The sequence below is a fragment of the Oncorhynchus keta genome, chromosome 1 (assembly GCF_023373465.1).
Source record: "Oncorhynchus keta strain PuntledgeMale-10-30-2019 chromosome 1, Oket_V2, whole genome shotgun sequence".
Classification (NCBI taxonomy): domain Eukaryota; kingdom Metazoa; phylum Chordata; class Actinopteri; order Salmoniformes; family Salmonidae; genus Oncorhynchus; species Oncorhynchus keta.
Genome location: NC_068421.1, coordinates 19,392,415 through 19,418,878, shown reverse-complemented (window position 1 = coordinate 19,418,878; position 26,464 = coordinate 19,392,415). Strand labels below are relative to the sequence as shown.

The window sequence follows — 26,464 nt, the reverse complement described above, 5'->3', positions numbered from 1 at the left end:
CCTTACAAGCTGGAATTAAAATGGATTTGTTGGGGGTTTGTATCATTTGAGTTACACAACATGCCTACCACTTTGAAGATGCAAAATATTTGTTGTTTGTTTCACAATATAACATAAGACAAAAAAAGAGAAAACTTAACCATGCATAACTATTCACCCCCCGAAAGTCAATACTTTGTAGAGCCACCTTTTGCTGCAATTACAGTTGCAAGTCTCTTGGGGTATGTCTCTATAAGCTTGGCACATCTAGCAACTGGGATTTTTGCCCATTCTTCAAGTCAAAACTGCTCCAGCTCCTTCAAGTTGGATGGGTTCCGCTGGTGTACAGCAATCTTCAAGTCATACCACAGATTCTCAATTGGATTTAGGTGTGAGCTTTGACTAGGCCATTCCAAGACATTTCAAAGTTACCCCTTAAACCCCTTGTATGTTGCTTTTGCAGTATACTTAGGGTCATTGTCCAGCTGGAAGGTGAACTTTGTCCCAGTCTTAAATCTCTGTAAGACAAACAGGTTTCCCTCAAGAATTTCCCTGTATTTAGCGCCATCCTTCAATTCTGACCAGTTTCCCAGTCTCTGCCGATGAAAAGCATCCCCACAGATGTTGGGATTGTGTTCTCGGGGTGATGAGAGGTGTTTGTGCCAGACATAGCGTTTTCCTTGATGGCCAAAAAGCTCAATTTTAGTCTCATCTGACCAGAGTACCTTCATGCCTTTTGGCGAACACCAAACGTGTTTACTTATTTTTTTTAAGCAATGGCTTTTTTCTGGCCACTCTTCTGTAAAGCCCAGCTCTGTGGAGTGTATGGCTTAAAGTGGTCCTATGGACAGATACTCCAATCTCCACTGTGGAGCTTTGCAGCTCCTTCAGGGTTATCTTTGGTCTCTTTGTTGCCTCTCTGATTAATGCCCTCCTTGCCTGGTCCGTGAGTTTTGGTGGTTAGCCCTCTCTTGGCAGGTTTGTTGTGGTGCCATATTTTTTACATGTTTTAATAATGGATATAAATGGTACTCCATGGGATGTTTAAAGTTTCTGATATTTTTTATAACCCAACCCTGATCTGTACTTCTCCACAACATTGTCCCTGGCCTGTTTGGAGAGCTCCTTGGTCTTCGTGGTGCCTCTTGCTTGGTGCTAGCCATTGCTTTAGTGGTGTTGCAGACTCTGGGGCCTTTCAGAACAGGTGTATATATACTGAGATCAGGTGAAAGATCATGTGACACTTAGATTGCACACAGGTGGACTTTATTTAACTAATTATGTGACTTCTGAAGGTAATTGGTTGCACCAGATCTTATTTAGGAGCTTCATACCAAAGGCGGTGAATGTATATGCACGCACCACTTTTCAGGTTTTTATTTTTCAATTTTTTTGAAAACAAGATATTTTGTGCATTTCACTTCACCAAGTTGGATTATTTTGTGTATGTCCATTCCATAAGATCCAAATAAAAATATATTTAAATGACAGGTTGTAATGCAAAAAACTAGGAAAAACACCAAGGGGGATGAATACTTTTTCAAGGCACTGTATGTAGTCTGTCACACAAATATACAATCAGAAATGAGAGATCCATCTCAGATCTGTATGTCACACAAACGGCAGGTAGCCCAGCGGGGGGTGGCAGGTAGCCCAGCGGGGGGTGGCAGGTAGCCCAGCGGGGGGTGGCAGGTGGCCCAGCGGGGGGTGGCAGGTAGCCCAGCGGGGGGTGGCAGGTAGCTCAGCGGGGGGTGGCAGGTAGCATAGCGGGGGGTGGCAGGTAGCCCAGCGGGGGGTGGCAGGTAGCTCAGCGGGGGGTGGCAGGTAGCTCAGCGGGGGTGGCAGGTAGCATAGCGGGGTGGCAGGTTGCATAGCGGTTAGAGCCTTGGGCCAGTATCTGAATGGTCACTAGTTTGAATCCTCGCACAGACAAGGTGAGAAATCTGCTGATGTGCACTTGAACAAGGCACTTAACCATAATAGTTGATAATGACCACTCTCCGAGGGTGTCTCAGGGAGAGTTGAGATATGCAAAAAAAAAACATTTCCAATGCACACGTGTATTAATACACACTTGTACATAAAATAGGACCAATATAAAATCAAATCAAAGTGTATTTGTCACGTGTGCCGAATACAACAGGTGTAGACCTAACAGTGAAATGCTCTAACCAATAGTGCAAAAAAGGTATTAGGTGAACAATAGGCAGGTAAAGAAATAACACAACAGTAAAACAGATTTTAAACCGATTTTAAACTATTGAATGAAAGGGAACCCAATTCTCTTTAAAGTTAACTAAGTCATTGGCCTGCCCCTACCCACTGAAACAGGAATGAAAGAGCTGTTACCATTCAAACAAATGTTTCTGTTCGAACATGTATCCCACCTTCATTACCTACTTGGGCCCTGCAACCCACGTTGGCTTGCCGATCTTACAAAACAGAGAGCTTGCAAGTACAGCTTTTGAGGCATGAAAAGTTCACAACACTAAAAGCCCTGACCACTCGGTTTTGACGATTAGAGGGTGCATTATCAGGTATTGGAGCATTGAGAGATGACGCACAACAACTGTTTCTACCACGAAACCATGATTCCAATAACCTCCGCAGTCTAAATAACTGTAAAGTACGTCACCATTAACATGACTACCGCTACAATCGACCTGTTCGCTACGTTCCTGCACCCAACCCACAAAAAGCGTCAGAACACAAGGGTAACAAAGGGTTGAAGGACAATCAAAACGTACACCAATGTTCTCCAGAAGTTCCACTACGTAATGAACTAAGGCGAGAACAATTTGTGAAAAGGGTAAAAGATAGGTCATAAGGACTAGACGGGGAATTACCGGACACCAAGTCCGCAGGAATTAACACCCATAGCAAGGACGTTAAAGTTCAAATTTTACCTGTTCTCATTCGAGACCCTATCCAGGACCCGCTTGATCAAGAAACAAGCCCCCGAGCTTTGTCTATAGACTCTGATACAAAGGTTGCGAAGAAAAAGGTCAAACACTTCGGTAAAGCCAAGCACACTCAAAACCTGAAAAGTCCATCTGTTTCCACCTTGAACAGAAATGGCACATCACGTCCTTGCGAATGACCACTCCACTTTGTGGGGAATATGTCCACTAAACACGAATCTAAACGCCCATACCTGGAAACAGTCCTGGAGGATTGCTTAACTTGTCATTTTGGGACGACAATATCACTCATCTCTCAAACATTGTTTGATGATTTCAAAAGGCTTGTGAAGCCAACCAAACGTTGGTTAAAAGTGGAACAATGCGACACTACACTTCGAGGGGTCACTCAGACTACCTCGCCTTTCACATTGAGAGTCATGCTGAAACTACACTTCCAGGACGTATCGCTCGTTCACCCTGTGTATGTTACCATGTGTATGTTACCAGCCTCAAAACTGTACCCCTGCTACTTGGAGCAGACTTGATGGATCAGTTACTCCCATTGATGGATTGGAAAACCAACCAGGTATGGTCACAGGCCACAGTGCCTTCTCCACTGACCACACTGTCTTCCCCTAACGCTAGCTGCAATGCAGTCATTCATGAGGGATATCTGTCGAATGCACCCCTTGGGAAAAAGACGTTTAGAAACCTCTTGGCGAAGAATCCGATCCAAGGAGATGTTACGATACCATGACACATTCCATCAGCCAACCTGATAGACCATTCTTTTCATGATTTCGAGCCAGCTGTCTCTGTGAATAAACCACTACAGACTCCCTCGACACCAATTCTGACTGACCTCCAGGCATTGACCTGAAAATTACCTGACTACGTCTGACTCATTCTGAACAAGTTGTAATCTTCCAGGATCCTTGGTTTTCTTCCCTTGACATACGCGCTTGTGTAAGCATAAACGCACATGCACAACGGAACATCCAATTAGGATTTATGCTAGGATCACTTAAGGGTCCAAGAAAATACCAGGCTTAGTAAAGTTGAACATTTACTTCTTGGCCTTTGACTCTCCAGCACTCCAGTTTTCTTCCCAGAAGTGCATAGGTCATCCCTGTAGACTGCCCAAAACTAGTGTCTTACAGCTGTAAACTTATCATATAGTTATCAACTTAGGATAGTGCCTAAGCAACACACCAAGTAGGATAACCCTAGATATGGCATTAGAGACAATGCCATGATAGTCATTTTGCCAGAACATTGGACATATATAGAATACAGTCCAATTAGATGATTTTTGTGTGAGAACTATATTTTCTATATCTTCGAATGTAAGTATATATATTTCATGAGTGTGTGTGCGTTGTTAACATCTGCCTCAGTTACTGCCCAGATCTTCCAGTCTGGATGACAATCAGACGACGGGTCTGGAACGGCGATCCCAAATCCGGACACCCACTGCCCATCCTTGTGGCAGCATGCCCTGCTGTCAGAGAGCCTACCAAGGTAAACCACCAGAGGGGGGGGACCGCAACGGCGATCACCAACCGGACATCAACTGCCCATCCTTGTGGCAGCATGCCCTGCTGTCAGAGAGCCTACCAAGGTAAACCACCAGAGGGGGGGGACCGCAACGGCGATCACCAACCGGACATCAACTGCCCATCCTTGTAGTGGACTGCTCCGCTTTCAGAGAGCCAACCAAGTTTAATCACCAGAAGGGACGACAACGATGATCTACAAACAGGACACTACGTGGTCATTATTTTTTATGTTGATTTGTAACATGCAGGATAAACAAGATCCAAACCACCAGGGGGGGAATGTCATGACATTGCCCTCTTTGGGGATAGCGAGTACCATCCCCCTCTTTCTGCACCATCCCCCTCTCTCTATCACCCCCTACCAACAGGCTATGTTAGGCAGGTCATAAATTCCTTGAGGAGTTATCTCCTCGTGGCCAGAGTATAAGAGAGTGAGTTTTCACAGAAGAACAAAGGAACCTCTTCTCCAGCATAGAACCTGAGAATTGAACAATGTACCGTCATTTCTGGACTATAAACCGCTACTTTATTCCCACGCTTTGAACCTCGCAGTTTATACAATGACGCGGCTAATTTATGCATTTTTCCCGCTTTCACAAGATTCATGCCGCCAAAAAACTGAGCACCGTCACATAATGTGACGTAAATCGAGCGCGCTCAAACTTCCCATCATTCTGATTACGGTAGTAATTGTGTCACCCTCATCATGGCAAAGACACGGAGAAATGCATACGATGCAGCTTTCAAGTTGAAGGCGATCGATCTGGCTGTTGGAAAAGGAAATAGAGCTGCTGCACGGGAGCTTGGCCTTAATGAGTCGATGATAAGACGTTGGAAAGCAACGTGAGGAACTGACTCAGTGCAAAAAGACAACAACAGCTTTCAGAAGGAAGAAAAGCAGATGGCCCAAAGTATTTGCAGCCACTCGACATCAGTGTAAATCGTGCATTTAAGGTGGTGCTCCTTGTTCAGTGGGAGGCTTGGATGACAAGTGGGGAGAAATCCTTCACTAAAACGGGCCGCATGTGAAGAGCAACTTATGGTCAAGTCTGCCAGTGGGTCCTGACAGCGTGGAGCATTGTCAAAATATACACTATCATCAACGGGTTTCGAAAGGCTGGACTGCTGCGTGTTGAAGAGGCAGCATGAGCTCAGCGGGGTATTTGCCTCCGGATCAAAGTGACGAGAGCGACAATGAAAACGATCCAACATCGGATGAAGCAACTCTGAGGCTATTCAACTCTGACACCGAAGGAGATGGCTTCAGTGCACAGGAGGAGGAAGATAGTGACCAATGACTTTCTTGGTAGGCCACGGTTTAATTTTTGTTACAAACCGTGTTTCGTTTAAAGGCTGTGTAAAGTTCATTTGTTTCAATGTACCGTTAGGCACCTGCGGCTTATAGACATGTGCGGCTTATTTATGTACAAAATACATATTTTTCAGTAATTCAGTGGGTGGGGTTTATATTCAGGTGCGCTTAATAGTCCAGCAATTACAGTACATGTTTTGGAGAAGGTGTACACGGTCGGGGAAGAATCCAGCTACGACCGTTCTATTTTGTCTAATGTTTGTGAAACTCATGAGAGACAATACAGCCACATTATCATAACACTGTTTATACAAGAGTCTCAGTTATGAGGCTTGCATCTAATTGTTGTATAAAATGAATAAGTTAAAGATTACTATTTGTGAATTTATGTAATGTGATGTTAAACTGTTTAATGAAAGGGAACCCAATTCCCTTTAAAGTTAACTAACTCATTGGCCCGCCCCATGAGCACAAACATTGATCTGGCGTCATGGGACAGTCTTTTTCTGCTCTTCTGAATACAGCCCCCACCTTGGGAATTTATCTTCAGACCAGCTTACCTCGATAACCGAGAGGGATAAGGTTTGAGTAGATTGCAGAATTCTTAACCATACCACGTGGTTAAACTCTGAGACTATCGATACCGACAGAATAAGAGCTACTCTTCGATGCTAATTACTAGTCTGCAGCTAGAATTTATGTACCCGTGAATGCGAGGACCTACAACCGTTAAAACATCTATTCTATAACAACATTGCTGAATGTTACTCTGAACTATGTATTCTAACCACGGGAGAGAGAGAGAGAGGGCGGACAAACTCTCCAACAGAAACAAACTTTCCAACAGAGATCACAATGACACACTGAGAGTAAATATATATATATAGATTGCAATTATTCCCGAATGAGTGAGCGTTCATGTGCAAAGGATTAGCATTTCAATTGTCATAATTATCAACTTTGTTGGGTGTGTTTTATCTTTCGCGCCCTTCTCAGTCCCTTTGTCTACCAAGCCGGTTTAGCCCACATTCCCCTATCATTTCCTTGTGACCATATCTACTTGTTTGTTAGTGTGTGCATTTCTGTGATTATTTAGTTAGTTAATAAATATATTATTGAGACAATTGATGTATGGATGACTCATAGTGAAGATTGGGTTCGTGCAGAAAACCAACAATTTACGACGTTTGGAATGAGGTAAATAATAATTAATTAATTATTAGACTAATTGATCAGATATTAAAATATCTGTAAGTTATATTAGAAAAATTATAACTTTGTAATCTGAATATCTTTCTTGGTGCCCCGACTTCCTAGTTACAGTGCCTTGCGAAAGTATTCGGCCCCCTTGAACTTTGCGACCTTTTGCCACATTTCAGGCTTCAAACATAAAGATATAAAACTGTATTTTTTTGTGAAGAATCAACAACAAGTGGGACACAATCATGAAGTGGAACGACATTTATTGGATATTTCAAACTATTTTAACAAATCAAAAACTGAAAAATTGGGTGTGCAAAATTATTCAGCCCCCTTAAGTTAATACTTTGTAGCGCCACCTTTTGCTGCGATTACAGCTGTAAGTCGCTTGGGGTATGTCTCTATCGGTTTTGCACATCGAGAGACTGAAAATTTTTCCCATTCCTCCTTGCAAAACAGCTCGAGCTCAGTGAGGTTGGATGGAGAGCATTTGTGAACAGCAGTTTTCAGTTCTTTCCACAGATTCTCGATTGGATTTAGGTCTGGACTTTGACTTGGCCATTCTAACACCTGGATATGTTTATTTTTGAACCATTACATTGTAGATTTTGCTTTATGTTTTGGATCATTGTCTTGTTGGAAGATAAATCTCCGTCCCAGTCTCAGGTCTTTTGCAGACTCCATCAGGTTTTCTTCCAGAATGGTCCTGTATTTCGCTCCATCCATCTTCCCATCAATTTTAACCATCTTCCCTGTCCCTGCTGAAGAAAAGCAGGCCCAAACCATGATGCTGCCACCACCATGTTTGACAGTGGGGATGGTGTGTTCAGGGTGATGAGCTGTGTTGCTTTTACGCCAAACATAACGTTTTGCATTGTTGCCAAAAAGTTCAATTTTGGTTTCATCTGACCAGAGCACCTTCTTCCACATGTTTGGTGTGTCTCCCAGGTTGCTTGTGGCAAACTTTAAACAACACTTTTTATGGATATCTTTAAGAAATGGCTTTCTTCTTGCCACTCTTCCATAAAGGCCAGATTTGTGCAATATACGACTGATTGTTGTCCTATGGACAGAGTCTCCCACCTCAGCTGTAGATCTCTGCAGTTCATCCAGAGTGATCATGGGCCTCTTGGCTGCATCTCTGATCAGTCTTCTCCTTGTATGAGCTGAAAGTTTAGAGGGACGGCCAGGTCTTGATAGATTTGCAGTGGTCTGATTTTCTTTCCATTTCAATATTATCGCTTGCACAGTGCTCCTTGGGATGTTTAAAGCTTGGGAAATCTTTTTGTATCCAAATCCGGCTTTAAACTTATTCACAACAGTATCTCGGACCTGCCTGGTGTGTTCCTTGTTCTTCATGATGCTCTCTGCGCTTTTAACGGACCTCTGAGACTATCACAGTGCAGGTGCATTTATACGGAGACTTGATTACACACAGGTGGATTGTATTTATCATCATTAGTCATTTTGGTCAACATTGGATCATTCAGAGATCCTCACTGAACTTCTGGAGAGAGTTTGCTGCACTGAAAGTAAAGGGGCTGAATAATTTTGCACGCCCAATTTTTCAGTTTTTGATTTGTTAAAAAAGTTTGAAATATCCAATAAATGTCGTTCCACTTCATGATTGTGTCCCACTTGTTGTTGATTCTTCACAAAAAAATACAGTTTTATATCTTTATGTTTGAAGCCTGAAATGTGGCAAAAGGTCGCAAAGTTCAAGGGGGCCGAATACTTTCGCAAGGCACTGTAATTACATTCACATGATTAAGTTAGTTTAATCACATACTAATAATTACAGAGAATTTATTTGATAAAAATAAGTCTTCAGTTTAATGACGCCAAAGACACAACAAACCTTTATTTAACTAGGCATGTCAATTAAGATCAATTTCTTATTTACAATGATGGCCAAACCCAGACAACGTTGGGCCAATTGTGCACCACCCTATGGCACTCCCAACCACCCTATGGCACTGCCAGATGTGATGCAGCCTGGATTTGAACCAAGTACTGCAGTGACGCCTCTTGCACTAAGATGCAGTGTCTTAGACCACTTCACCACTCGGGAGCCCATTTCACTGTGGCTCAGTCCTAAACTCAGCCTTCACACACAGGAAGTCCTATGACCCATAGTGCTAGGGTTTTTCTTTTTCTTTAAGTCTAAGTCATAATGGTGTCGGAGGGGATGGCTACCGTTTTACGGGCTCCTAACCAACTGTGCTATTTTTTTTATTTTTTTTTTGCATTGTTTGTAACTTATTTTGTACATAAAGTTGCTGCTACTATCTCTTATGACCGAGAAGAGCTTATGGATATCAGAACAGAAACTACTCACCTCGAACTGGACAAATGTTTTAATGAGTCCAACGTGAAGGAAAAACTGAAAAACTGTAATATCTTGTGTTTCACCGGCTGAACGACGACACAGATAATATAGAGCTGGCTGGCTTTTCTGTGCATCGGCAGGGCAGAGTAGCTGCGTCTGGTAAGACGAGGGGCGGGGGTGTCTGTCTATTTGTCAATAACAGCTGGGGTGCGATGTCTAACATAAAATAATTCTCTAGGTATTTCTAGCCTGAGGTAGAGTGCCTCATGATAAGCTGTGGACCACACTATCTACCAAGAGAGTTCTCATCTATATTATTCGTAGTCATCTATTTACCACCACAAACCGATGCTGGCACTAAGACCTCACTCAACGAGCTGTATAAGGCCATAAGCAAACAAGAAAATGCTCATTCAGAAGCAGCGCTCCTAGTGGATGGGGATTTTAATGCAGGCAAACTTAAATCTGTTTTAACTCGTTTCTACCAGCATGTCACATGTGAAACCAGAGGGGGAAAAAAAACTCTAGACCACCTTTACTTCACACAAAGAGATGCATACAAAACTCTCCCTCAACATCCATTTGGCAAATCTGACCATAATTATATCCTCCTGATTCCTGTTTACAAGCAAAAACTAAAGCAGGAGGTAGCAGTGACACGCTCAATATAGAAATGGTCAGATGAAGCAGATGCTACGCTACAGGACTGTTTTGATAGCACAGACTGGAATATGTTCCGTGACTCATCCAATGGCATTGAGGAGGTTACCACCCCAGTCCCCAGCTTCATCAATAAGTGCATCGACAATATCGCCCCCACAGTGACCATACGTACATATCAAAACCAGAAGCTGTGGATTACAGGGAACATCCGCACTGAGTTACAGGCTGGAGCTGCCGCTTTCAAGGAGCAGGACACTAATCCGGACACTTATAAGAAATCCCGTTATGCCCTCGGATGAACCATCAAACAGGCAAAGCAGCAATACAGGACTAAGAATGAATCCTACTACACCGACTACGACGCTCGTCGGATCTGGCAGGGCTTGCAAACTATTATGTACTACAAAGAGAAATCCAGCCGCGAGCTGCCCAGTGACGCGAGCCTACCAGACGAACTAAATGCCTTTTATGCTCTATTCAAGGCAAGCAACACTGAAGCATGCATGAGAGCACCAGCTGTTCCTGGACGACTGTGTGATCAAGCTTTCCGTAGCCGATGTGAGTAAGACCTTTAAACAGGTCACATTCACAGGGCTGCAGGGCCAGACAGACTACCAGGACAGGTACTCAGAGCATGCGAGGACCACCTTGCAAGTGTCTTCAATGACATTTTCAACCTCTCCCGAGTCTGTAATACCTACATGTTTCAAGCAGACCACCATAGTTCCTGTGCTCAAGAATGCGAAGGTAACCTGCCTAAATGACTACCGTCCTGTAGCACTCACATCGGTAGCCATGAAGTGCTTTGAAAGGATGGTCATTACTCACATCACCACCATCATCCCGGAAACCCTAGACCCACTCCAATTCGCATACCGCCCCAACAGATTTACAAATGACGCAATCTCAATCACACTCCACACTACCTTTTCCCACCTGGACAAAAGGAACACCTATCTGAGGATGCTGTTCATTGACTACAGCTCAGCATTCAACACCGTAGTGCTCACAAACCTCACCACGAAAACACCATCATTAAGTTTGCTGACGATACAACAGTGGTAGGCCTGATCACCAACAATGACTAGACAGCCTATAGGGAGGAGGTCAGAGACCTGGCAGTGTGGTGCCAGGACAACAACCTCTCCCTCGACGTGAGCAAGACAATGCAGATGATCGTGGACTACAGGAAAAGGAGGGCCAAACAGGTCCCAATTAACATTGACAAGGCTGAAGTGGAGCGGTTGAGAGTTTCAAGTTCCTTGGTGTCCACATCACCAACAAACTATAAAATGGTTCAAACACACCAAGACAGTAATGAAGAGGGCAAGACAACACCAAATCCTCAAAAAGCTCTACAGCTGCATCATCGAGAGCATCCTTACCGGTTGTTTCACCGCCTGGTATGGCACCTGCTTGGCATCTGCCTGTATATCACTGGAGCCAAGCTTCCTAACATCCAGGACCTATACACTAGACAGTGTCAGAGGAAGGCCCAAAAAATTGTAAAAGACTCCAGTCACCCAAGTCATAGACTGTTCTCTCTGCTACTGCACGGCAATCAGTACAGGAGAGCCAAGTCTAGGTCCAAAAAGCTCCTTAACAGCTTCTACCACCAAGCCATAAGACTGCTGAACAATTAATCAAATGGCCACCAGGACGATTTACACTGACACCCCCCCGTTTTCACACTGCTGCTACTTGCTATGGTTTATCTACGCATAGTCACTTTAACCCTTCCTACATGTACAAATGACCTCGACTAACCTGATTCCCCCATTTTTACACTGCTGCTACTCGCTGTTTTTTTTATATACGCATAGTCATTTTACCCCTACCTACATGTACAAATGACCTCGACAAACCTGTGCCCCGCACATTGGTCTCGGTACAGGTACCCACTGTATATAGATTCGTTATTGTTATGTAATCTTATTGTGTTACTTTTTATTGCATTTTTTACTTTAGTTTATTTAGTAAATATTTTCTTAAATCAATTTCTTGAACTGCATTGTTGGTTAAGGGCTTATGACTAAGCATTTCTCAGTCAGCACGTGACAAATAACATATGATTTGATTTGTTTCTCATTCTCTTTCGCCATCTTATGCACAAGGCTTACATCCATTCTGCGTGTGTGTGTGTGCGCACGCGCAAGCATGTGTATGCTATGGTCCTGCAGAGATTGGCTCCTCTCCCAGACCTGTTTAGACCAGCACACTCCCAGAACACTTTGATGGCCTCTACCCCATGAAACTGTAGCCCTGTACACACACACACACACAGTACATTCTTCTATACACACTGAAATAAGCTCCTCTTAGTATCGGTCAGGACTGAGAGCCAGACTCCTGCAGGGGATAACCACTATCCAGGATTGTGTGTGTGCGTAAATGTAGATGGAGATATGTGTGTGTTGGCACGAGCTGGTCCATCAATAGCACAACCCCACCTGGACACAACCCCCTTAGTCTATCCTGAAACACACACACACAATATACAGTGCAGACATAGTCAAAAACATTCCAACACATTTACCATTGTACCCTCTCCCATAATTTAAACTGAATCACTTCGACCAAACAGTCACAATTACACTCTCCCATATACATACACAGCTACATTACATTCACTGTTTTTCACACAACCTGCAAAGTCCCCCATGCCCAGATAATATTCAAAGAGAGCCAGTGACGTAGATGAGGAAGCATGTCAGCACTTTGACCAGAGTCCTGATAAAGTGGACAGGGGTAGAGTGAAGATGTAAGAGGAAGTGAAGGACAAGTGAAATAACCCTGGGGTCAGCTGGATGTGATGGTAGGATCAGAAGGGGGTAGAAGTGTTTGCATGCCTGTACAGTATGTGTGTAAATGGGGCATATTGGGTGATGGTCAGAGGAGAGGGAAAAAAAGAGTAAAGTTTAAAAAAATGAAAGGAGATGAGAGGCACAGAGAAAAGTGCTCAGTCACACCGTCACTAGCCAGGAGCAGAACCTTACTGTGCAAATTAACCTTGAGAGGTTGCACTGCAGGGGGGGAGGGGAGAGAGAGAGAGAGAGAGAGAGAGAGAGAGAGAGAGAGAGAGAGAGAGAGAGAGAGAGAGAGAGAGAGAGAGAGAGAACGGGGGACCTAGACAATGGATAGAGAGACAGGTTGACACAATGCAAAAGAGAGAGGAAGAGAGTGAAAGAGACAAAGAGGGAGGCAGACAGGGACAGAGGACAAAAGAGTGGCATAGAAAGAAGGTGACAAAAAAAGGAGGGAAAGAGAAACATTCTAAGTCAACTTACCTGTTAAAGTAAAACTAAATGATTGTAATGATAAACTGAGTAGGCCTACTGACCTGCAGCGAAGCGGGCCTCCTGTTCTCCCTCGGTGAGGTCAGAGTAGTTGTTGAAGTCAGACTCAAGAGCTGCGGGGGTGTCAGTGGGCTTACACCAGCCCTTCCACTCTATCAGGTGGGCCACCCTGCCCTGGGCCATGCCTGTGGGCCGTGTCACATGGTCCTTCATCGCCTGGGAGATGCCTAGATTTCAAAGAATAGAGGGCAAAGGTCACATACATGTAAAGTGTAAAGAGTATAGCATGCAGGATTTGTTTTGTGTGTGTGTGCGCACACACACACACAATCTCGTATTTACCATGTAATGAAGATCTGGCTAACGCCGCAATCTCTTGAATGGTAAGTGCTCTTCTCGATTTTGGTAACATTTCAACGGTGTCTTCAACATTTACCTGTGAAGGAAAAAACAACCATCAGTAAAGGATGACTCATACACTACATTAATGATGACAAGCAGTGGAGGCTATTATACAGATATACTGTACATGCTATGACTACCAAGAAATCCTTTCAAACTGATCTAAAAGAGCACTCATGTTTTCAAGGCAGAGAAAATACCTCTGTTTGCATTGCTTTTACACTCACATGCACACTGCATGAAAGATATGAAGGGCCATTACAAGATTATTATGACGACAATATAGAACAACCCCCCTACGCTCTACTCTACCCCCTTGGTCTGGTCTGTCCATCCTCTCTACTCTACCCCCTTGGTCTGGTCTGTCCATCCTCTCTACTCTACCCCCTTGGTCTGGTCTGTCCATCCTCTCTACTCTACCCCCTTGGTCTGGTCTGTCCATCCTCTCTACTCTACCCCCTTGGTCTGGTCTGTCCATCCTCTCTACTCTACCCCCTTGGTCTGGTCTGTCCATCCTCTCTACTCTACCCCCTTGGTCTGGTCTGTCCATCCTCTCTACTCTACCCCCTTGGTCTGGTCTGTCCATCCTCTCTACTCTACCCCCTTGGTCTGGTCTGTCCATCCTCTCTACTCTACCCCTTGTTCTGGTCTGTCCATCCTCTCTACTCTACCCCCTTGGTCTGGTCTGTCCATCCTCTCTACTCTACCCCCTTGGTCTGGTCTGTCCATCCTCTCTACTCTACCCCCTTGGTCTGGTCTGTCCATCCTCTCTACTCTACCCCCTTGGTCTGGTCTGTCCATCCTCTCTACTCTACCCCCTTTGTCTGGTCTGGTCTGTCCATCCTCTCTACTCTACCCCCTTGGTCTGGTCTGGTCTGTCCATCCTCTCTACTCTACCCCCTTGGTCTGGTCTGTCCATCCTCTCTACTCTACCCGCTTGGTCTGGTCTGGTCTGTCCATCCTCTCTACTCTACCTGCTTGGTCTGGTCTGGTCTGTCCATCCTCTCTACTCTACCCCCTTGGTCTGGTCTGTCCATCCTCTCTACTCTACCCCCTTGGTCTGGTCTGTCCATCCACTCTACTCTACTCTACTCTACCCCCTTGGTCTGGTCTGTCCATCCACTCTACTATACCCCCTTGGTCTGGTCTGTCCTTCCACTCTACTCTACCCCCTTGAACTGGTCTGTCCATCCACTCTACTCTACCCCCTTGGTCTGGTTTGTCCATCCACTCTATACTCTACCCCCTTGGTCTGGTCTGTCCATCCACTCTACTCTACCCCCTTGGTCTGGTCTGTCCTTCCACTCTACTCTACCCCCTTGGTCTGGTCTGTCCTTCCACTCTACCCCCTTGAACTGGTCTGTCCATCCACTCTACTCTACCCCCTTGAACTGGTCTGTCCATCCACTCTACTCTACCCCCTTGGTCTGGTCTGTCCTTCCACTCTACTCTACCCCCTTGAACTGGTCTGTCCATCCACTCTACCCCCTTGGTCTGGTCTGGTCTGTCCATCCTCTCTACTCTACCCCCTTGAACTGGTCTGTCCATCCTCTCTACTCTACCCCCTTGAACTGGTCTGTCCATCCTCTCTACTCTACCCCCTTGAACTGGTCTGGTCTGTCCATTCTCTCTACTCTACCCCCTTGAACTGGTCTGTCCATCCACTCTACTCTACCCCCTTGAACTGGTCGGTCCATCCACTCTACTCTACCCCCTTGGTCTGGTCTGGTCTGTCCATCCTCTCTACTCTACCCCCTTGAACTGGTCTGTCCGTCCACTCTACTCTACCCCCTTGGTCTGGTCTGTCCTTCCACTCTACTCTACCCCCTTGAACTGGTCTGTCCATCCACTCTACTCTACCCCCTGGTCTGGTCTGTCCATCCTCTCTACTCTACCCCCTTGGTCTGGTCTGTCCTTCCACTCTACTCTACCCCCTTGAACTGGTCTGTCCATCCACTCTACTCTACCCCCTTGGTCTGGTCTGTCCTTCCACTCTACTCTACCCCCTTGAACTGGTCTGTCCATCCACTCTACCCCCTTGGTCTGGTCTGGTCTGTCCTTCCACTCTACTCTACCCCCTTGAACTGGTCTGTCCATCCACTCTACCCCCTTGGTCTGGTCTGGTCTGTCCATCCTCTCTACTCTACCCCCTTGAACTGGTCTGTCCATACTCTCTACTCTACCCCCTTGAACTGGTCTGTCCATCCACTCTACTCTACCCCCTTGGTCTGGTCTGGTCTGTCCATCCTCTCTACTCTACCCCCTTGAACTGGTCTGTCCATCCTCTCTACTCTACCCGCTTGAACTGGTCTGTCCATCCACTCTACTCTACCCCCTTGGTCTGGTCTGTCCATCCTCTCTACTCTACCCCCTTGAACTGGTCTGTCCATCCTCTCTACTCTACCCCCTTGAACTGGTCGGTCCATCCACTCTACTCTACCCCCTTGGTCTGATCTGGTCTGTCCATCCTCTCTACTCTACCCCCTTGGTCTGGTCTGGTCTGTCCATCCTCTCTACTCTACTCCCTTGATCTGGTCTGTCCATCTTCTCTACTCTACTCCCTTGGTCTGGTCTGTCCATCCTTTGACCTTACTGGGTGGATAGGAACATTAGCCTGCTGGCCTTACTGGGTGGATAGCAACATTAGCCTGCTGGCCTTACTGGGTGGATAGGAACATTAGCCTGCTGGCCTTACTGGGTGGATAGGAACATTAGCCTGCTGGCCTTACTGGGTGGATAGGAACATTAGCCTGCTGGCCTTACTGGGTGGATAGGAACATTAGCCTGCTGGCCTTACTGGGTGGATAGGTACATTAGCCTGCTGATCTTACTGGGTGGATAGGAACATTAGCCTGCTGGCCTTACTGGGTGGATAGGAACATTAGCCTGCTGATCTTACTGGGTGGATAGGAACATGAGCCCAAGCTATTTAGGAGGGATATCACACCTGGCACAAGTGACTGTCTAGTTGTGTTTTTCCTGCCGAGGGATGCCCTATACCTGCGCCCAGAGGGGAGTAGTTCAAAGTCTGGATACAGGGGGTGGCTTAAAGATCTCATCCAGGCTTGTCTGTTTGACTCCCAGTACCTTGCTTGCTGTGGTGATAATTATTCTCAGCATATTTCTCTGGCTGACAGTGGCATTGCCAAACTAACAAACAATACAAAAAGTTAAAATACTCTCAATGAAACATTTGTAAAACAGAGTCCGTATAGTACAATTAACATGAAAAGATCCCATGATTTTGAGAAAGTACAGTCTCTTGACTCTTTTTGTCGATCAGGTCTGTACATTTACTCCACTGAAACGTATTGTCCAAGAGGACACCAAGATATTTGTATTCCTCTACAATCTCTATGTCCTGACCTCTGATAGATGTTGCAGAGGTAGGTGTTGTACACTTCCTGAAGTCTATGCACATCTCTTTGGTCTTATTGGCATTGAGGACCAAGTGTGATTCGTCACACCACTCTACAAAGTCATCTAGGACCGGGCCATGGTGTTCCTCTTCATCATGCAACAGGCTGATCAAGGCAGTGTCAGCAGAGAACTTAACGAGGTGTCTGTCAGGATGGGAACTAGTACAACTATTAGTGTACAAGATGTACAGGAGTGGGGACAAAACACATCCCTGAGGAGAGCCTGTGTTGGTGTTGCGTATGTCCGACACGTGGGGACCTATTTTGGCACGCTGTGACCGTTGGCTCAGGAAATCCAGCAGCCACAAAAGCCTGACATGGGATTTGGCACCCTCTAGATGTCTGTAGACCATGTTGAGGAGAGTAAGAATGGCATCATCAACTCCTCTGCTGGGCTGATATTGAAATGGTGACGCTGAGAATATGACTTTTCATCATTTTCTCACTGCATTTCATTACTAAGGATGTCAAGGCGACGGGGCAGTAGTCACTCAGCACAGAGGGATTAAATGCTTTAGGAATGGGTATAATAACTATGAAATGTAGATATTATGCTACTCCCGTGGTATGGTCTGCAGTGGCATATATTCAGGGATGCCAAGGGAAGTCAGGCTTCCCCAAAAAATGAACCAAGATAAAAAGGTACAAAGATTAAATAATGTATATTTTGTCTCCATGTGTTTTCATAATTTCCCTTCAATTCGCAAGACGCTGAATGTATTTCACCAGAGAAATCATCCGGGTGAGCGAAACAGCACCCCTCTGTCTCCATGACTAGGCCATCTACAGTATCTGATGCTGTCTGGCCATTAACATGGTTGCCGCCTGTAGCACTGAATGCATGGGATGCAATCCAGAGAGCATTTGGCCTCCCTTGATGAAAATAATAATAAAATAATAGCCAATCCACATGGAGCTAAACTGAGTGAACTCAACTGTGAATGGTCCTGGCGCACCAAAAAAATATATAAAGGGAAGCCAGTATGGATTTGGTGTCACTCCTATCACAGCACATCAAGAGAAATATGTCATTAACAGAAACAACTTAAATTGTTACATGTTATTGTGTTCTCCTCCGGTGGCTGGCTGGCTATAAATAATTGTCCCTTTCCTATATTAGCCATGGGTGTGTAGCTAGATGTAGATGACTAATATTAACTAGCTAACGTTGCATATGAAAGGAAGTTAGTCATACTTAGCTTACATTGATTGGACTAAATACTTTTTGGTATATTTTAGTTGTCACTGTATTAGACTAAGCATAGGTGATTTGATTGAAATGTTGAAGACGAAATGGTGCTGTTGAAAAAGTTGAAGTGGAGGCAGCTCCTGTTTTCTTTGTGACTTGCGATAACTCTCAGTGGTTCTAAATCAATAGTTGTTTAGTAGTCCGAAAATGTCGGAAACATTAACTTGCTTGACTACGCTGTAGGTCATGTAACCATTACATGCAATATGCTTTGTGGGCTTCACCAGACAGAGGTTGCTCTCCCGTTTTGTAATGGAACAAAGGTGTGGTTGAATTTATTCTGCCACTGTGTCATCCTGTCTCAGCTTTAGGCCTATATATCACGGTCTCAAGGCATATAAACTTAAAGGTTATAGAAAAAGCAATGCTATTATCACAACACATAGATTGCAATATGGCTTTTTTTACTGGCTTGGCTTCCCAAGTGATTTTACCCACGCACCGCTACTGATGGTCTGCTCGTCCTGTAAAGTCACACCACAGACTTTGCATCTGGTGTTGACACGCGCTTTTGTTCGCCATCGCTTTTTATAGCCACGCTTGGTCCGCGTGTTTATGTCGACAGCTAGCTGATCCCATGGCAAGCTTGTGCATTGCTAATTCATGACGGTAGAATCATTAGCAACAGAAGCAGAACACAATGACAGTTCTTGGAGCGCTCTAAATACTGACAATTTTAGAAACAGACCTGAGGCAGCGGCCCCGCGAGCTCAGATGTTCACGCGCTGGCGATTATATCAACCACTATTGAGCGCCGCAAAGGAGAGAGAACGAGAAAGACGAGCTCCCAGATCACTGAAGACAATCTGAGAGATATGTATGGCATGCCATCGCGTTTCACAAGACCCCGGGAGCCACTACAGTTTACACCACCGTCACCCACTCTACCTCTTCACCCACTCTCCCCTACTCGGCGGCATTCATCCCAACACAGACGGGTGAAGAGGAATAGGTTGCAAAACACCAGGTGCCAGAGTGACGTGAATATAGCGACAGGGAGACACAGCAATGCCCTACCACAGGCTTTCCAGCACTGGGCAGCTCTGCTCCAGTTCCTTTGAATTGAATACGCTGAATATGAGGCATTTCCGCAAGTAGGCTATGCTGTAACATGATATAACAAAAACAAACGCACGCGCGCAGACTGGCTGCACGCACAAATACACCCACATACACACACGCAAATATTGCATGCAAGAAAGCATCCTTAGCTACAAAATCATTGACATCAGTGAAATGTCATACCAGTGTTCCTTCATCCGTGACAACGCCCCTTATTTTCTCGCAGAAGAGCAGCTTCTCCATGGAACATAGGATGAACATCGATTCCTTCTTATCTAACATGCCACACCAATGCTTATGTGGTGTCCTCGCCTCCTCGTGACCCTATGCATGTGCTTCGAAAACGGTTTTCCGTTAATCAACTTTCTACCAAAGGACAATTGCTATAGATTACGTCACATGCACCACGGATAGCCACAATACCGTTTAATTTCTGCTGCAACCCTTTGTATTTTACTCATTGTCTTAATCTAGCTATACGTTCATATGTTCCTCTGGAAGCCCAAAGCCTCAAATGCTTTCTATAGGTTTCAGAGGCGACACTGTCTGGTCTACAAACAGATGCGTCGTCTATATAGCTTGTTGAACGTGGAGAGAGGACGAGCCGACACACGTGCACTCGCGGAGCATCAGTCTGGCAACCGGTATGCATGCACCGATCTGCGACAGTGCCTGAAGGGTCACCAAGCGGAAAACACGCATAATGGCCCTTGCCGTTCTATCCCAGCTCCGAGATATTCAATAGAGCCATGAAAATAGGAGAGACGAGAGGGGAATGTTTTGGCGGTGCTAATCATCTCCTCGTTCCTGCAGCCACGCGCTGGCTCATTGCGACGTCTAAATGGTGTGCACTGATCGATGAGATTAGACGGATTCATTATTAGCTTTGAGTGAATTATTCCAGCAACCTTCTAACTTCTATTTACTTCTCCATAGCCTGCAGAAGACTGTCAATAGCGAGAGATAATATGGACACAATTAAATAGGCATATACAATCTGTGAGCCGGTTCATTGCAGAATTGTTTCCACCTCTGGATAGGCCTATAGCTGAATTTTTTTAGATATAGCCTAATCATTATACAATTGTGCCATTCAGTAATAATATTTATAAATCGTGACAGAGAGCTACTCCGAAAGGAACAATCAAGTCAACCCAATGTCAACGTGGCACTGCGACCAACCTCCGGGTACAAAGCCAGGCAGTCAGTCAGAAAAGCCAGGCAGTCAGTCAGAAGTGCTGAGCCTACACAGTAAATGAGACTGCAGCGTTGGCCGCGGAGCCGCTGCCGACCCAACCGTCCAAATCTCCTTAGTAGAGCTGTTTAATTGCATTTAGGCCAAGGCAAAAAGGCATTACTTTCAGTGCCACTGAGATTCCCATTTGAAAGCTGAATTAAAAATTAATTGCTAATTACTTTGAATGACTTCATATAATAATTAGAAAACTAACTGGTGAACATTTAATGAAAACCAAAATGAAGAAACCCAAAGCGGAATCACTCGTTAACGACTTGGACGGCTTAGTTAATTAGGTAATTATTAAACCAGAAAAGGTTGAGAAAATAATTTTCTGCTTCACATCGCGAATTACTACTGACTTCGAAGATAACTCAATTCAGAGCTAGGCAGCTGTGATTATTTGGGTGCCCTTTCGGTCTATTATCGGCGATCCCATTGCATTAGACAAAATATACACATAAACGAGCAACACTAGGGTTTATCTAATTGTAGTTCTATTCCGAATAGGCTACTGTAGTTAAAACATATAAGCATATTGGTGATACAAATGTTCCGTTCAGAAGTGCTGCTTTAGTCTGATGGAATATGATGTAAACGCACCCATTATAACAGAGATGAAAATGATGTTCCACCTCATGCAGCGCATTATCGAGTAAACAGTATATGCCTAATCAATAAGCATTCCTCCAGTGAAAACATCTCCTGTGATAGAGGGTCGCGCATGAATACACAGTGTATGATAGCTGTAGCTGGGCGGCAGGGCCAGGGGACGCTGAAGTGTCAAGTAACTGCGGACCGAGACAAAAAAAAGGGTGAAACTGAGAATCAGCACCTCGTAGTGGTCCAGTGTCTCTAGGGGCGCGTGGCGAATGTGTCTGCGAGCCAAGCAGGTCCGCGTGTTCCCCAAGAGCGCCAGGTCAGACACAGAGTTTGCTTCGCTCCAGTCCACGCGCAACATAGGACTGTCGACCGCCACTGTCGAAAGGAGAGAACGTAGGTAAACGGCAAATCACCATGCCAACCCTGCCTCGAGAGGGACTAAGCATCCACTGCGGGGGCTAACCCAGCCGTAGCGTTTAGAATGATCTGCGGGCCCTATGTGGTATCTCAATGCAGTGTTCCTTAGAATAGGCCAACTATTAACCCCAGTTAAAACCGATTTAAAATAGTAATGAAAACGACAGGGTCCACTTGAAGTGAGATACCACGGGAGGCTATGGGAGGGGACTGTCCTCGTGCACATCCACTTTGCAGTCATGCCACATCATGCCACATCATGCAAGCAACACAGACTAAGCTACAAGGAGGTCAGTGTAGGTTAGAGGGGGCCAGTGCCAATCCCTGCTAAGCAAATAAAGCAGATATAATTGCCATCTCTTTATGACAAAATACACATTTTATGTTCAACCCAAACACCCCTATACCTGGCTGCATGCATTTCAACCGCCCTCCATTATGAATGAGTGCCAAGGCACTAACCAATAGGCCCAAATGGAAGATAAAAAAAAGACTATGGGCACGTCGTGCTCGAGCGAGCTCAAATGCCACCATCCCTTCAACCAGCTCCCTCGGGCTGGAATTGGCACCGCGAAAAACTTAATTGAATAACAATTCAGAGAAATAGACCTACTATATTTCTTTAAAAATAATAATTTCGAAAAATAGTATTTACTTCAATTATCCTTAGAAATATACAGTGCGCGTGCTTTTGTTTTTTTTTTGCACGTGGGAAAACTTTCAAAAACTAAATAGATCGAATTGGCCTTGTTGTTTCTTAGACGCTTACGTCATCACTTGGCACAATGGCGGTACTCCTTCGGTAATCGTTTCCACCAGTCGTTCAATACATAAATGATAAATATTGTATTTAATTCTATTTGTTAAACTTATCTCTGAAGGATGGACCAAGATTGCAAAACTTAAGCATGGAAATGCCCTATAGGTGTTTCAGCACTTGGACAGCTTCTAGTCTCCAGTGCAGTGTGATCGCTGTTTTCAATGGATAGGCTTGTGGGGATGAGTGCAACATGACTAGATAATCAACCATGCAAGTGCCAATAATGAATGACAAGTGCCATTTAGTATCAGTTGATTACAAAAACCTCAGTCTGTACTGGATATTTCCTTTCAGTAATCAGAGTGGGTCTATAATGTCAAAGGATAACTTCTCCTTTGCTCTCCTCTCAAGAGAACCGTTTCTAGTTACAGCATGTGAAAAGAACTCTTCTTCGCTCGATTAGTCGCCGCACCCATCTCTGATATTACGCCCAATATATCTGGCCTCATCACTTACGAGCTCAAGTTGCTCGCGCCAGGAGGATTCAATATCTGCCATTTAATTGGATGTGTTGGGATCAAATGCCTCGGGGTGTTTTGTATCTTGGAATCCATGGCTCGCTCGCTAATTAAAGTATTGTTCGGAGAGGTGATGGATCCACGCGCTGTTTGGTAAATTAGATTCATGGAAGGGGCTTGGAAGGTGTTGGTTTGTCATTTGACCCGGTGGCTCCCTTTTGATGTGTGTTGATTTCCAACACTCACACATACAGATTGCTTTGGGGTAGACGAGACATGTAATGCCCACTCTGTTACCCCCCTGGATCACACACAGAGAGACACACACCTCATTAACCGTTTCTATGACGACGGAATCGACTTGATGCTGAGATCGTGTAGGTGAGAATTAGCAAACCCATAAACACAAAAAGCCTACAACCCGCACTACCGCCGAGCTAAATGGCAATATTTAGATGTCTAATATCTGCCATGTAAACAATGATTTTCACTTGCCTCTGGAATGACAAATGGATCAGGTTATGACCTTTTTTTAAATCACAGTAGTAGCCCCACAACACAAACAACATGTAGGCCTAATGTAGCCTAATGATAAGACCTTAAATAAACAAATGAATCAAAGGCAATACCGCATCCCATATGTGATCGTGTCTCATGGCAACCTCGATGATTCCATAAAGTCCCTGGTCCACAGAGAAATGCAATGAGGACCAATCTGTAAAAAAAATAGGACGAAATAAAATAAAAACAGATTCAAAAGCCTATGTAGCCTAGAGAAAACTACGGGGGGGCGTTGTAATCCTATAGGCATAGCGTAGGATTTTTGTCGATTGTCTTCTTACAATCGGCAAATTGAAGGGCTAACGACTTCAGGTTGTGCAACCGTGTCTATGCGGCCGCGTGTATCAAAAGAGAGCGGATCACCAGGAAATGAAAGGCTCGCGGACATCCGTCATATTTGCATCATTTTTTTATTTGCTCTATGCTATATCCTTTATAGTTCATGTATGCTTTTTTATCCACCTAACCTTAGATATCAGTGTATTTTAAATGTACATGTATCTGCTTGAAGAGCAAGTGTCTATAACGCTTTAGGTGTCTTGCTTTCTGTCGTTGTCGTGGAAACAATACATAGATCATGGCTGTGCGCGTCCTGTCTTCCGGGCTCACTGAAAGACTTAAGAGGAAATCAACATAATTATGTCAAGGCGAGCTGCGTGGTGATGTCATCTACATAGAGTTATAATGGGCAAACAACTGGGTCTTGTCTTGTAGCCTACAACAACGACAGGACTCTGTAGGCTATTACTGGGGTGACACTGACAGCCATGCACGACACAGAACGCTACAAAGACAGAACGCTTGAAGCAGCCCATCTAAGTCAGTAGTATGGACAGCAATATGATTACATTGACATGTCACAGTCCTGACAAGTGCTGATAGGCGTTCTGGCGATGGAAGCACATTAGCCTACAAGTCATTATCAAGGGTCTGAAGGAGCAAATAATTGATAAGCAATTAGGGGGCCTGTCTTCCAGATTTATATGCATATCAAATAGATCATCACAGGTTTGTTTATATTGCTAAAAAAGATTGTATTTCGTTTGCTGTGTGTGCGATTACATGGTTGTTTGCACTGATGGATGGATGTGGGGAGAGCGTGTGATTTATCGCTTCTACAAGGCCGCATCAAATTAATTCCCAGGACGGAGCGAGGGATCGTTCGGTGGGAAACACCATTGAAGAGGAGACGGGAAGGCACGTAGAGCTTCATCGACTAGGCGGACTGAGACCGACAGACTGGCAGAATATTGTAAACAACCAGCGGGAGAACATGACAACTGCGGTGTCAACCGAGGAAGCTCGTCAATCGGAAATAGCAAATCAGTCTGTGGGCTATGTAGCCTATGTCCCAACACAGTGATATATTTTATTCAAATTATGCGTTTCCGAACGAGGGTAGCCCCCTATTTCTTAAAAATGACTAATTACAGCTTTAGTCAATTCAACGATGTTATGCTGAATGGCGGCTATAAATCCATGTCTGTAAGAATAGCTCTTGTAATAGCCCAGATAACATCACGACAGAAAGCGTAGATAAGAGCAATATGCTGTCTTACCTTCCAGCTAAACTGGGTCAATGCGGTCAAAACCATGGTGCCGGCCGGAAGAGTCTTGTCATTCAAACATAAAACCTTCAGCTCCGCATCCTTTAACAGCAGAAAAAGCACTTCACTCTCTCCTGCCTCGCGCGCCCAACAAAAATATATGAGATCAGCTCTCGCGGCATCTTGATGCTAGCACTCCATCCTCATCTGCTGCAGCTTCTCCAAAAGAAAGCTCCCGTCCCTCCCTATTCTCAACTGATTGAATATTGTCAACATATTTCTGGTCAATCTAGAAATCTCTAATCTCAAAGATGAAAGCAAGGGTTACAGTCTAGTTCAATACACAAACGACTCATTGCACCTCTTATATTTTCCGTGCACAACACTTCACAAGCAGCCCAATTTACACAATTCGATGTATGCACAAATCAGGCTGTCTGGGACGTGCTTTTAGGATCACAACAAAATTGAATAACTCTTACCAACTGGCGTTTTGGAACCAACACAGCCCATTTTCGCTTCTTAGACGAGTAGCCTAACCCACACCCGTTTTCTTTCTGCAAAAACGACCTGAGCGTACCTTATAGATCTGAAGTCTCTCTCTCCCGGGAGTCTTCTCTGGGTTCCGCAAGGATACCGCGTGTTGCTCAGACCCCTCGAGTGACGCCGAGGGCGGGGAAAAGTCCAGCACGTTCGTCCCCGTTTTCACTTGCTTCTTGTTACTGCTTTGCTTGCTTGCAAGTTCTGCATTTTCATCATGGCTTCTGTGTAGTCTTTGTGCAGTTTTACTATTACAACATTTTTCTACCTGTTTGTAGCCTAACCGAACCCCTCTCTCCCTACGTCACTGAGGGAAGGATCGATGCTGGTGTTTCAGCACCACCGCGGCTGGACAGCGCACGTCTGCTTGGGCTACGAGGTGGCGGCAGCAGCATTGGCTTTTACGCTCCGCTGGTGGAGGTTCCCCCCTCGTTGTCACACGCCAGTGAAATCCATACACCAGCAAGGGGTCGCCCCGCGTTCTTCGTGTAGCTCTAGCCTACTCACTTGGCCTTGGCTAGCAGAATCGTTGCAGGTTGCATTAGTATAAAAATCCGAAAACTGACTTTATACACAAGGCCGAGTTTCCACCTCCCTTTTCGCTCTACTGGACGCAGAAAGAGATCTGATTGGAGGATGTCACCGTGGAAGGACCAGCGCATTTCAGAAAGGGGAGGGTGTAGAAGTGGAGAAATAAATAGTTCGGGATTTATGTTCTCAATTCAAAGTTGCATTTCTCAGCAGATGCGATTGTAGTGAGGGCCGATGAAAGCCCACTGAGATAACTTATTACAATTTGTTCAACTGATCTAACTCACCTCCTGTGGGTAGGGTCTAGTTAAATATGCAAGGCCTGATTAAAACTTTACAAGCATAGCTTTTAAAGATGAAAGCTTATAATTGCCGGC

The 26,464-nt window shown here is 44.9% G+C and overlaps 1 protein-coding gene across 8 annotated transcripts in view; it reads right to left on the bottom strand.

Annotated features, from left to right (window-relative positions):
- LOC118374574 (protein FAM131A-like) overlaps positions 1 to 25,860 on the bottom strand; it is a 32,594-nt gene extending 6,734 nt beyond the window's left edge. Inside the window, exons 1-5 of one of the 8 annotated variants that reach the window (XM_052516999.1) lie at positions 25,597 to 25,709; positions 23,538 to 23,623; positions 21,446 to 21,588; positions 13,584 to 13,677; positions 13,286 to 13,468 (exon numbers count right to left, since the gene is read on the bottom strand). In XM_052516999.1, the coding sequence (XP_052372959.1) occupies positions 13,286 to 13,468; positions 13,584 to 13,677; positions 21,446 to 21,588; positions 23,538 to 23,547 (430 nt within the window). In that variant the 5' untranslated portion in view covers positions 23,548 to 23,623; positions 25,597 to 25,709. Of the gene's footprint in view, positions 1 to 13,285; positions 13,469 to 13,583; positions 13,678 to 21,445; positions 21,589 to 23,537; positions 23,624 to 25,028; positions 25,242 to 25,498 lie in introns of those variants that run through there. The other 7 variants (XM_052516913.1, XM_052517032.1, XM_052517160.1 and 4 more) reach the window with 7 other exon arrangements.
- Between the last annotated feature and the right edge of the window lie 604 nt (positions 25,861 to 26,464).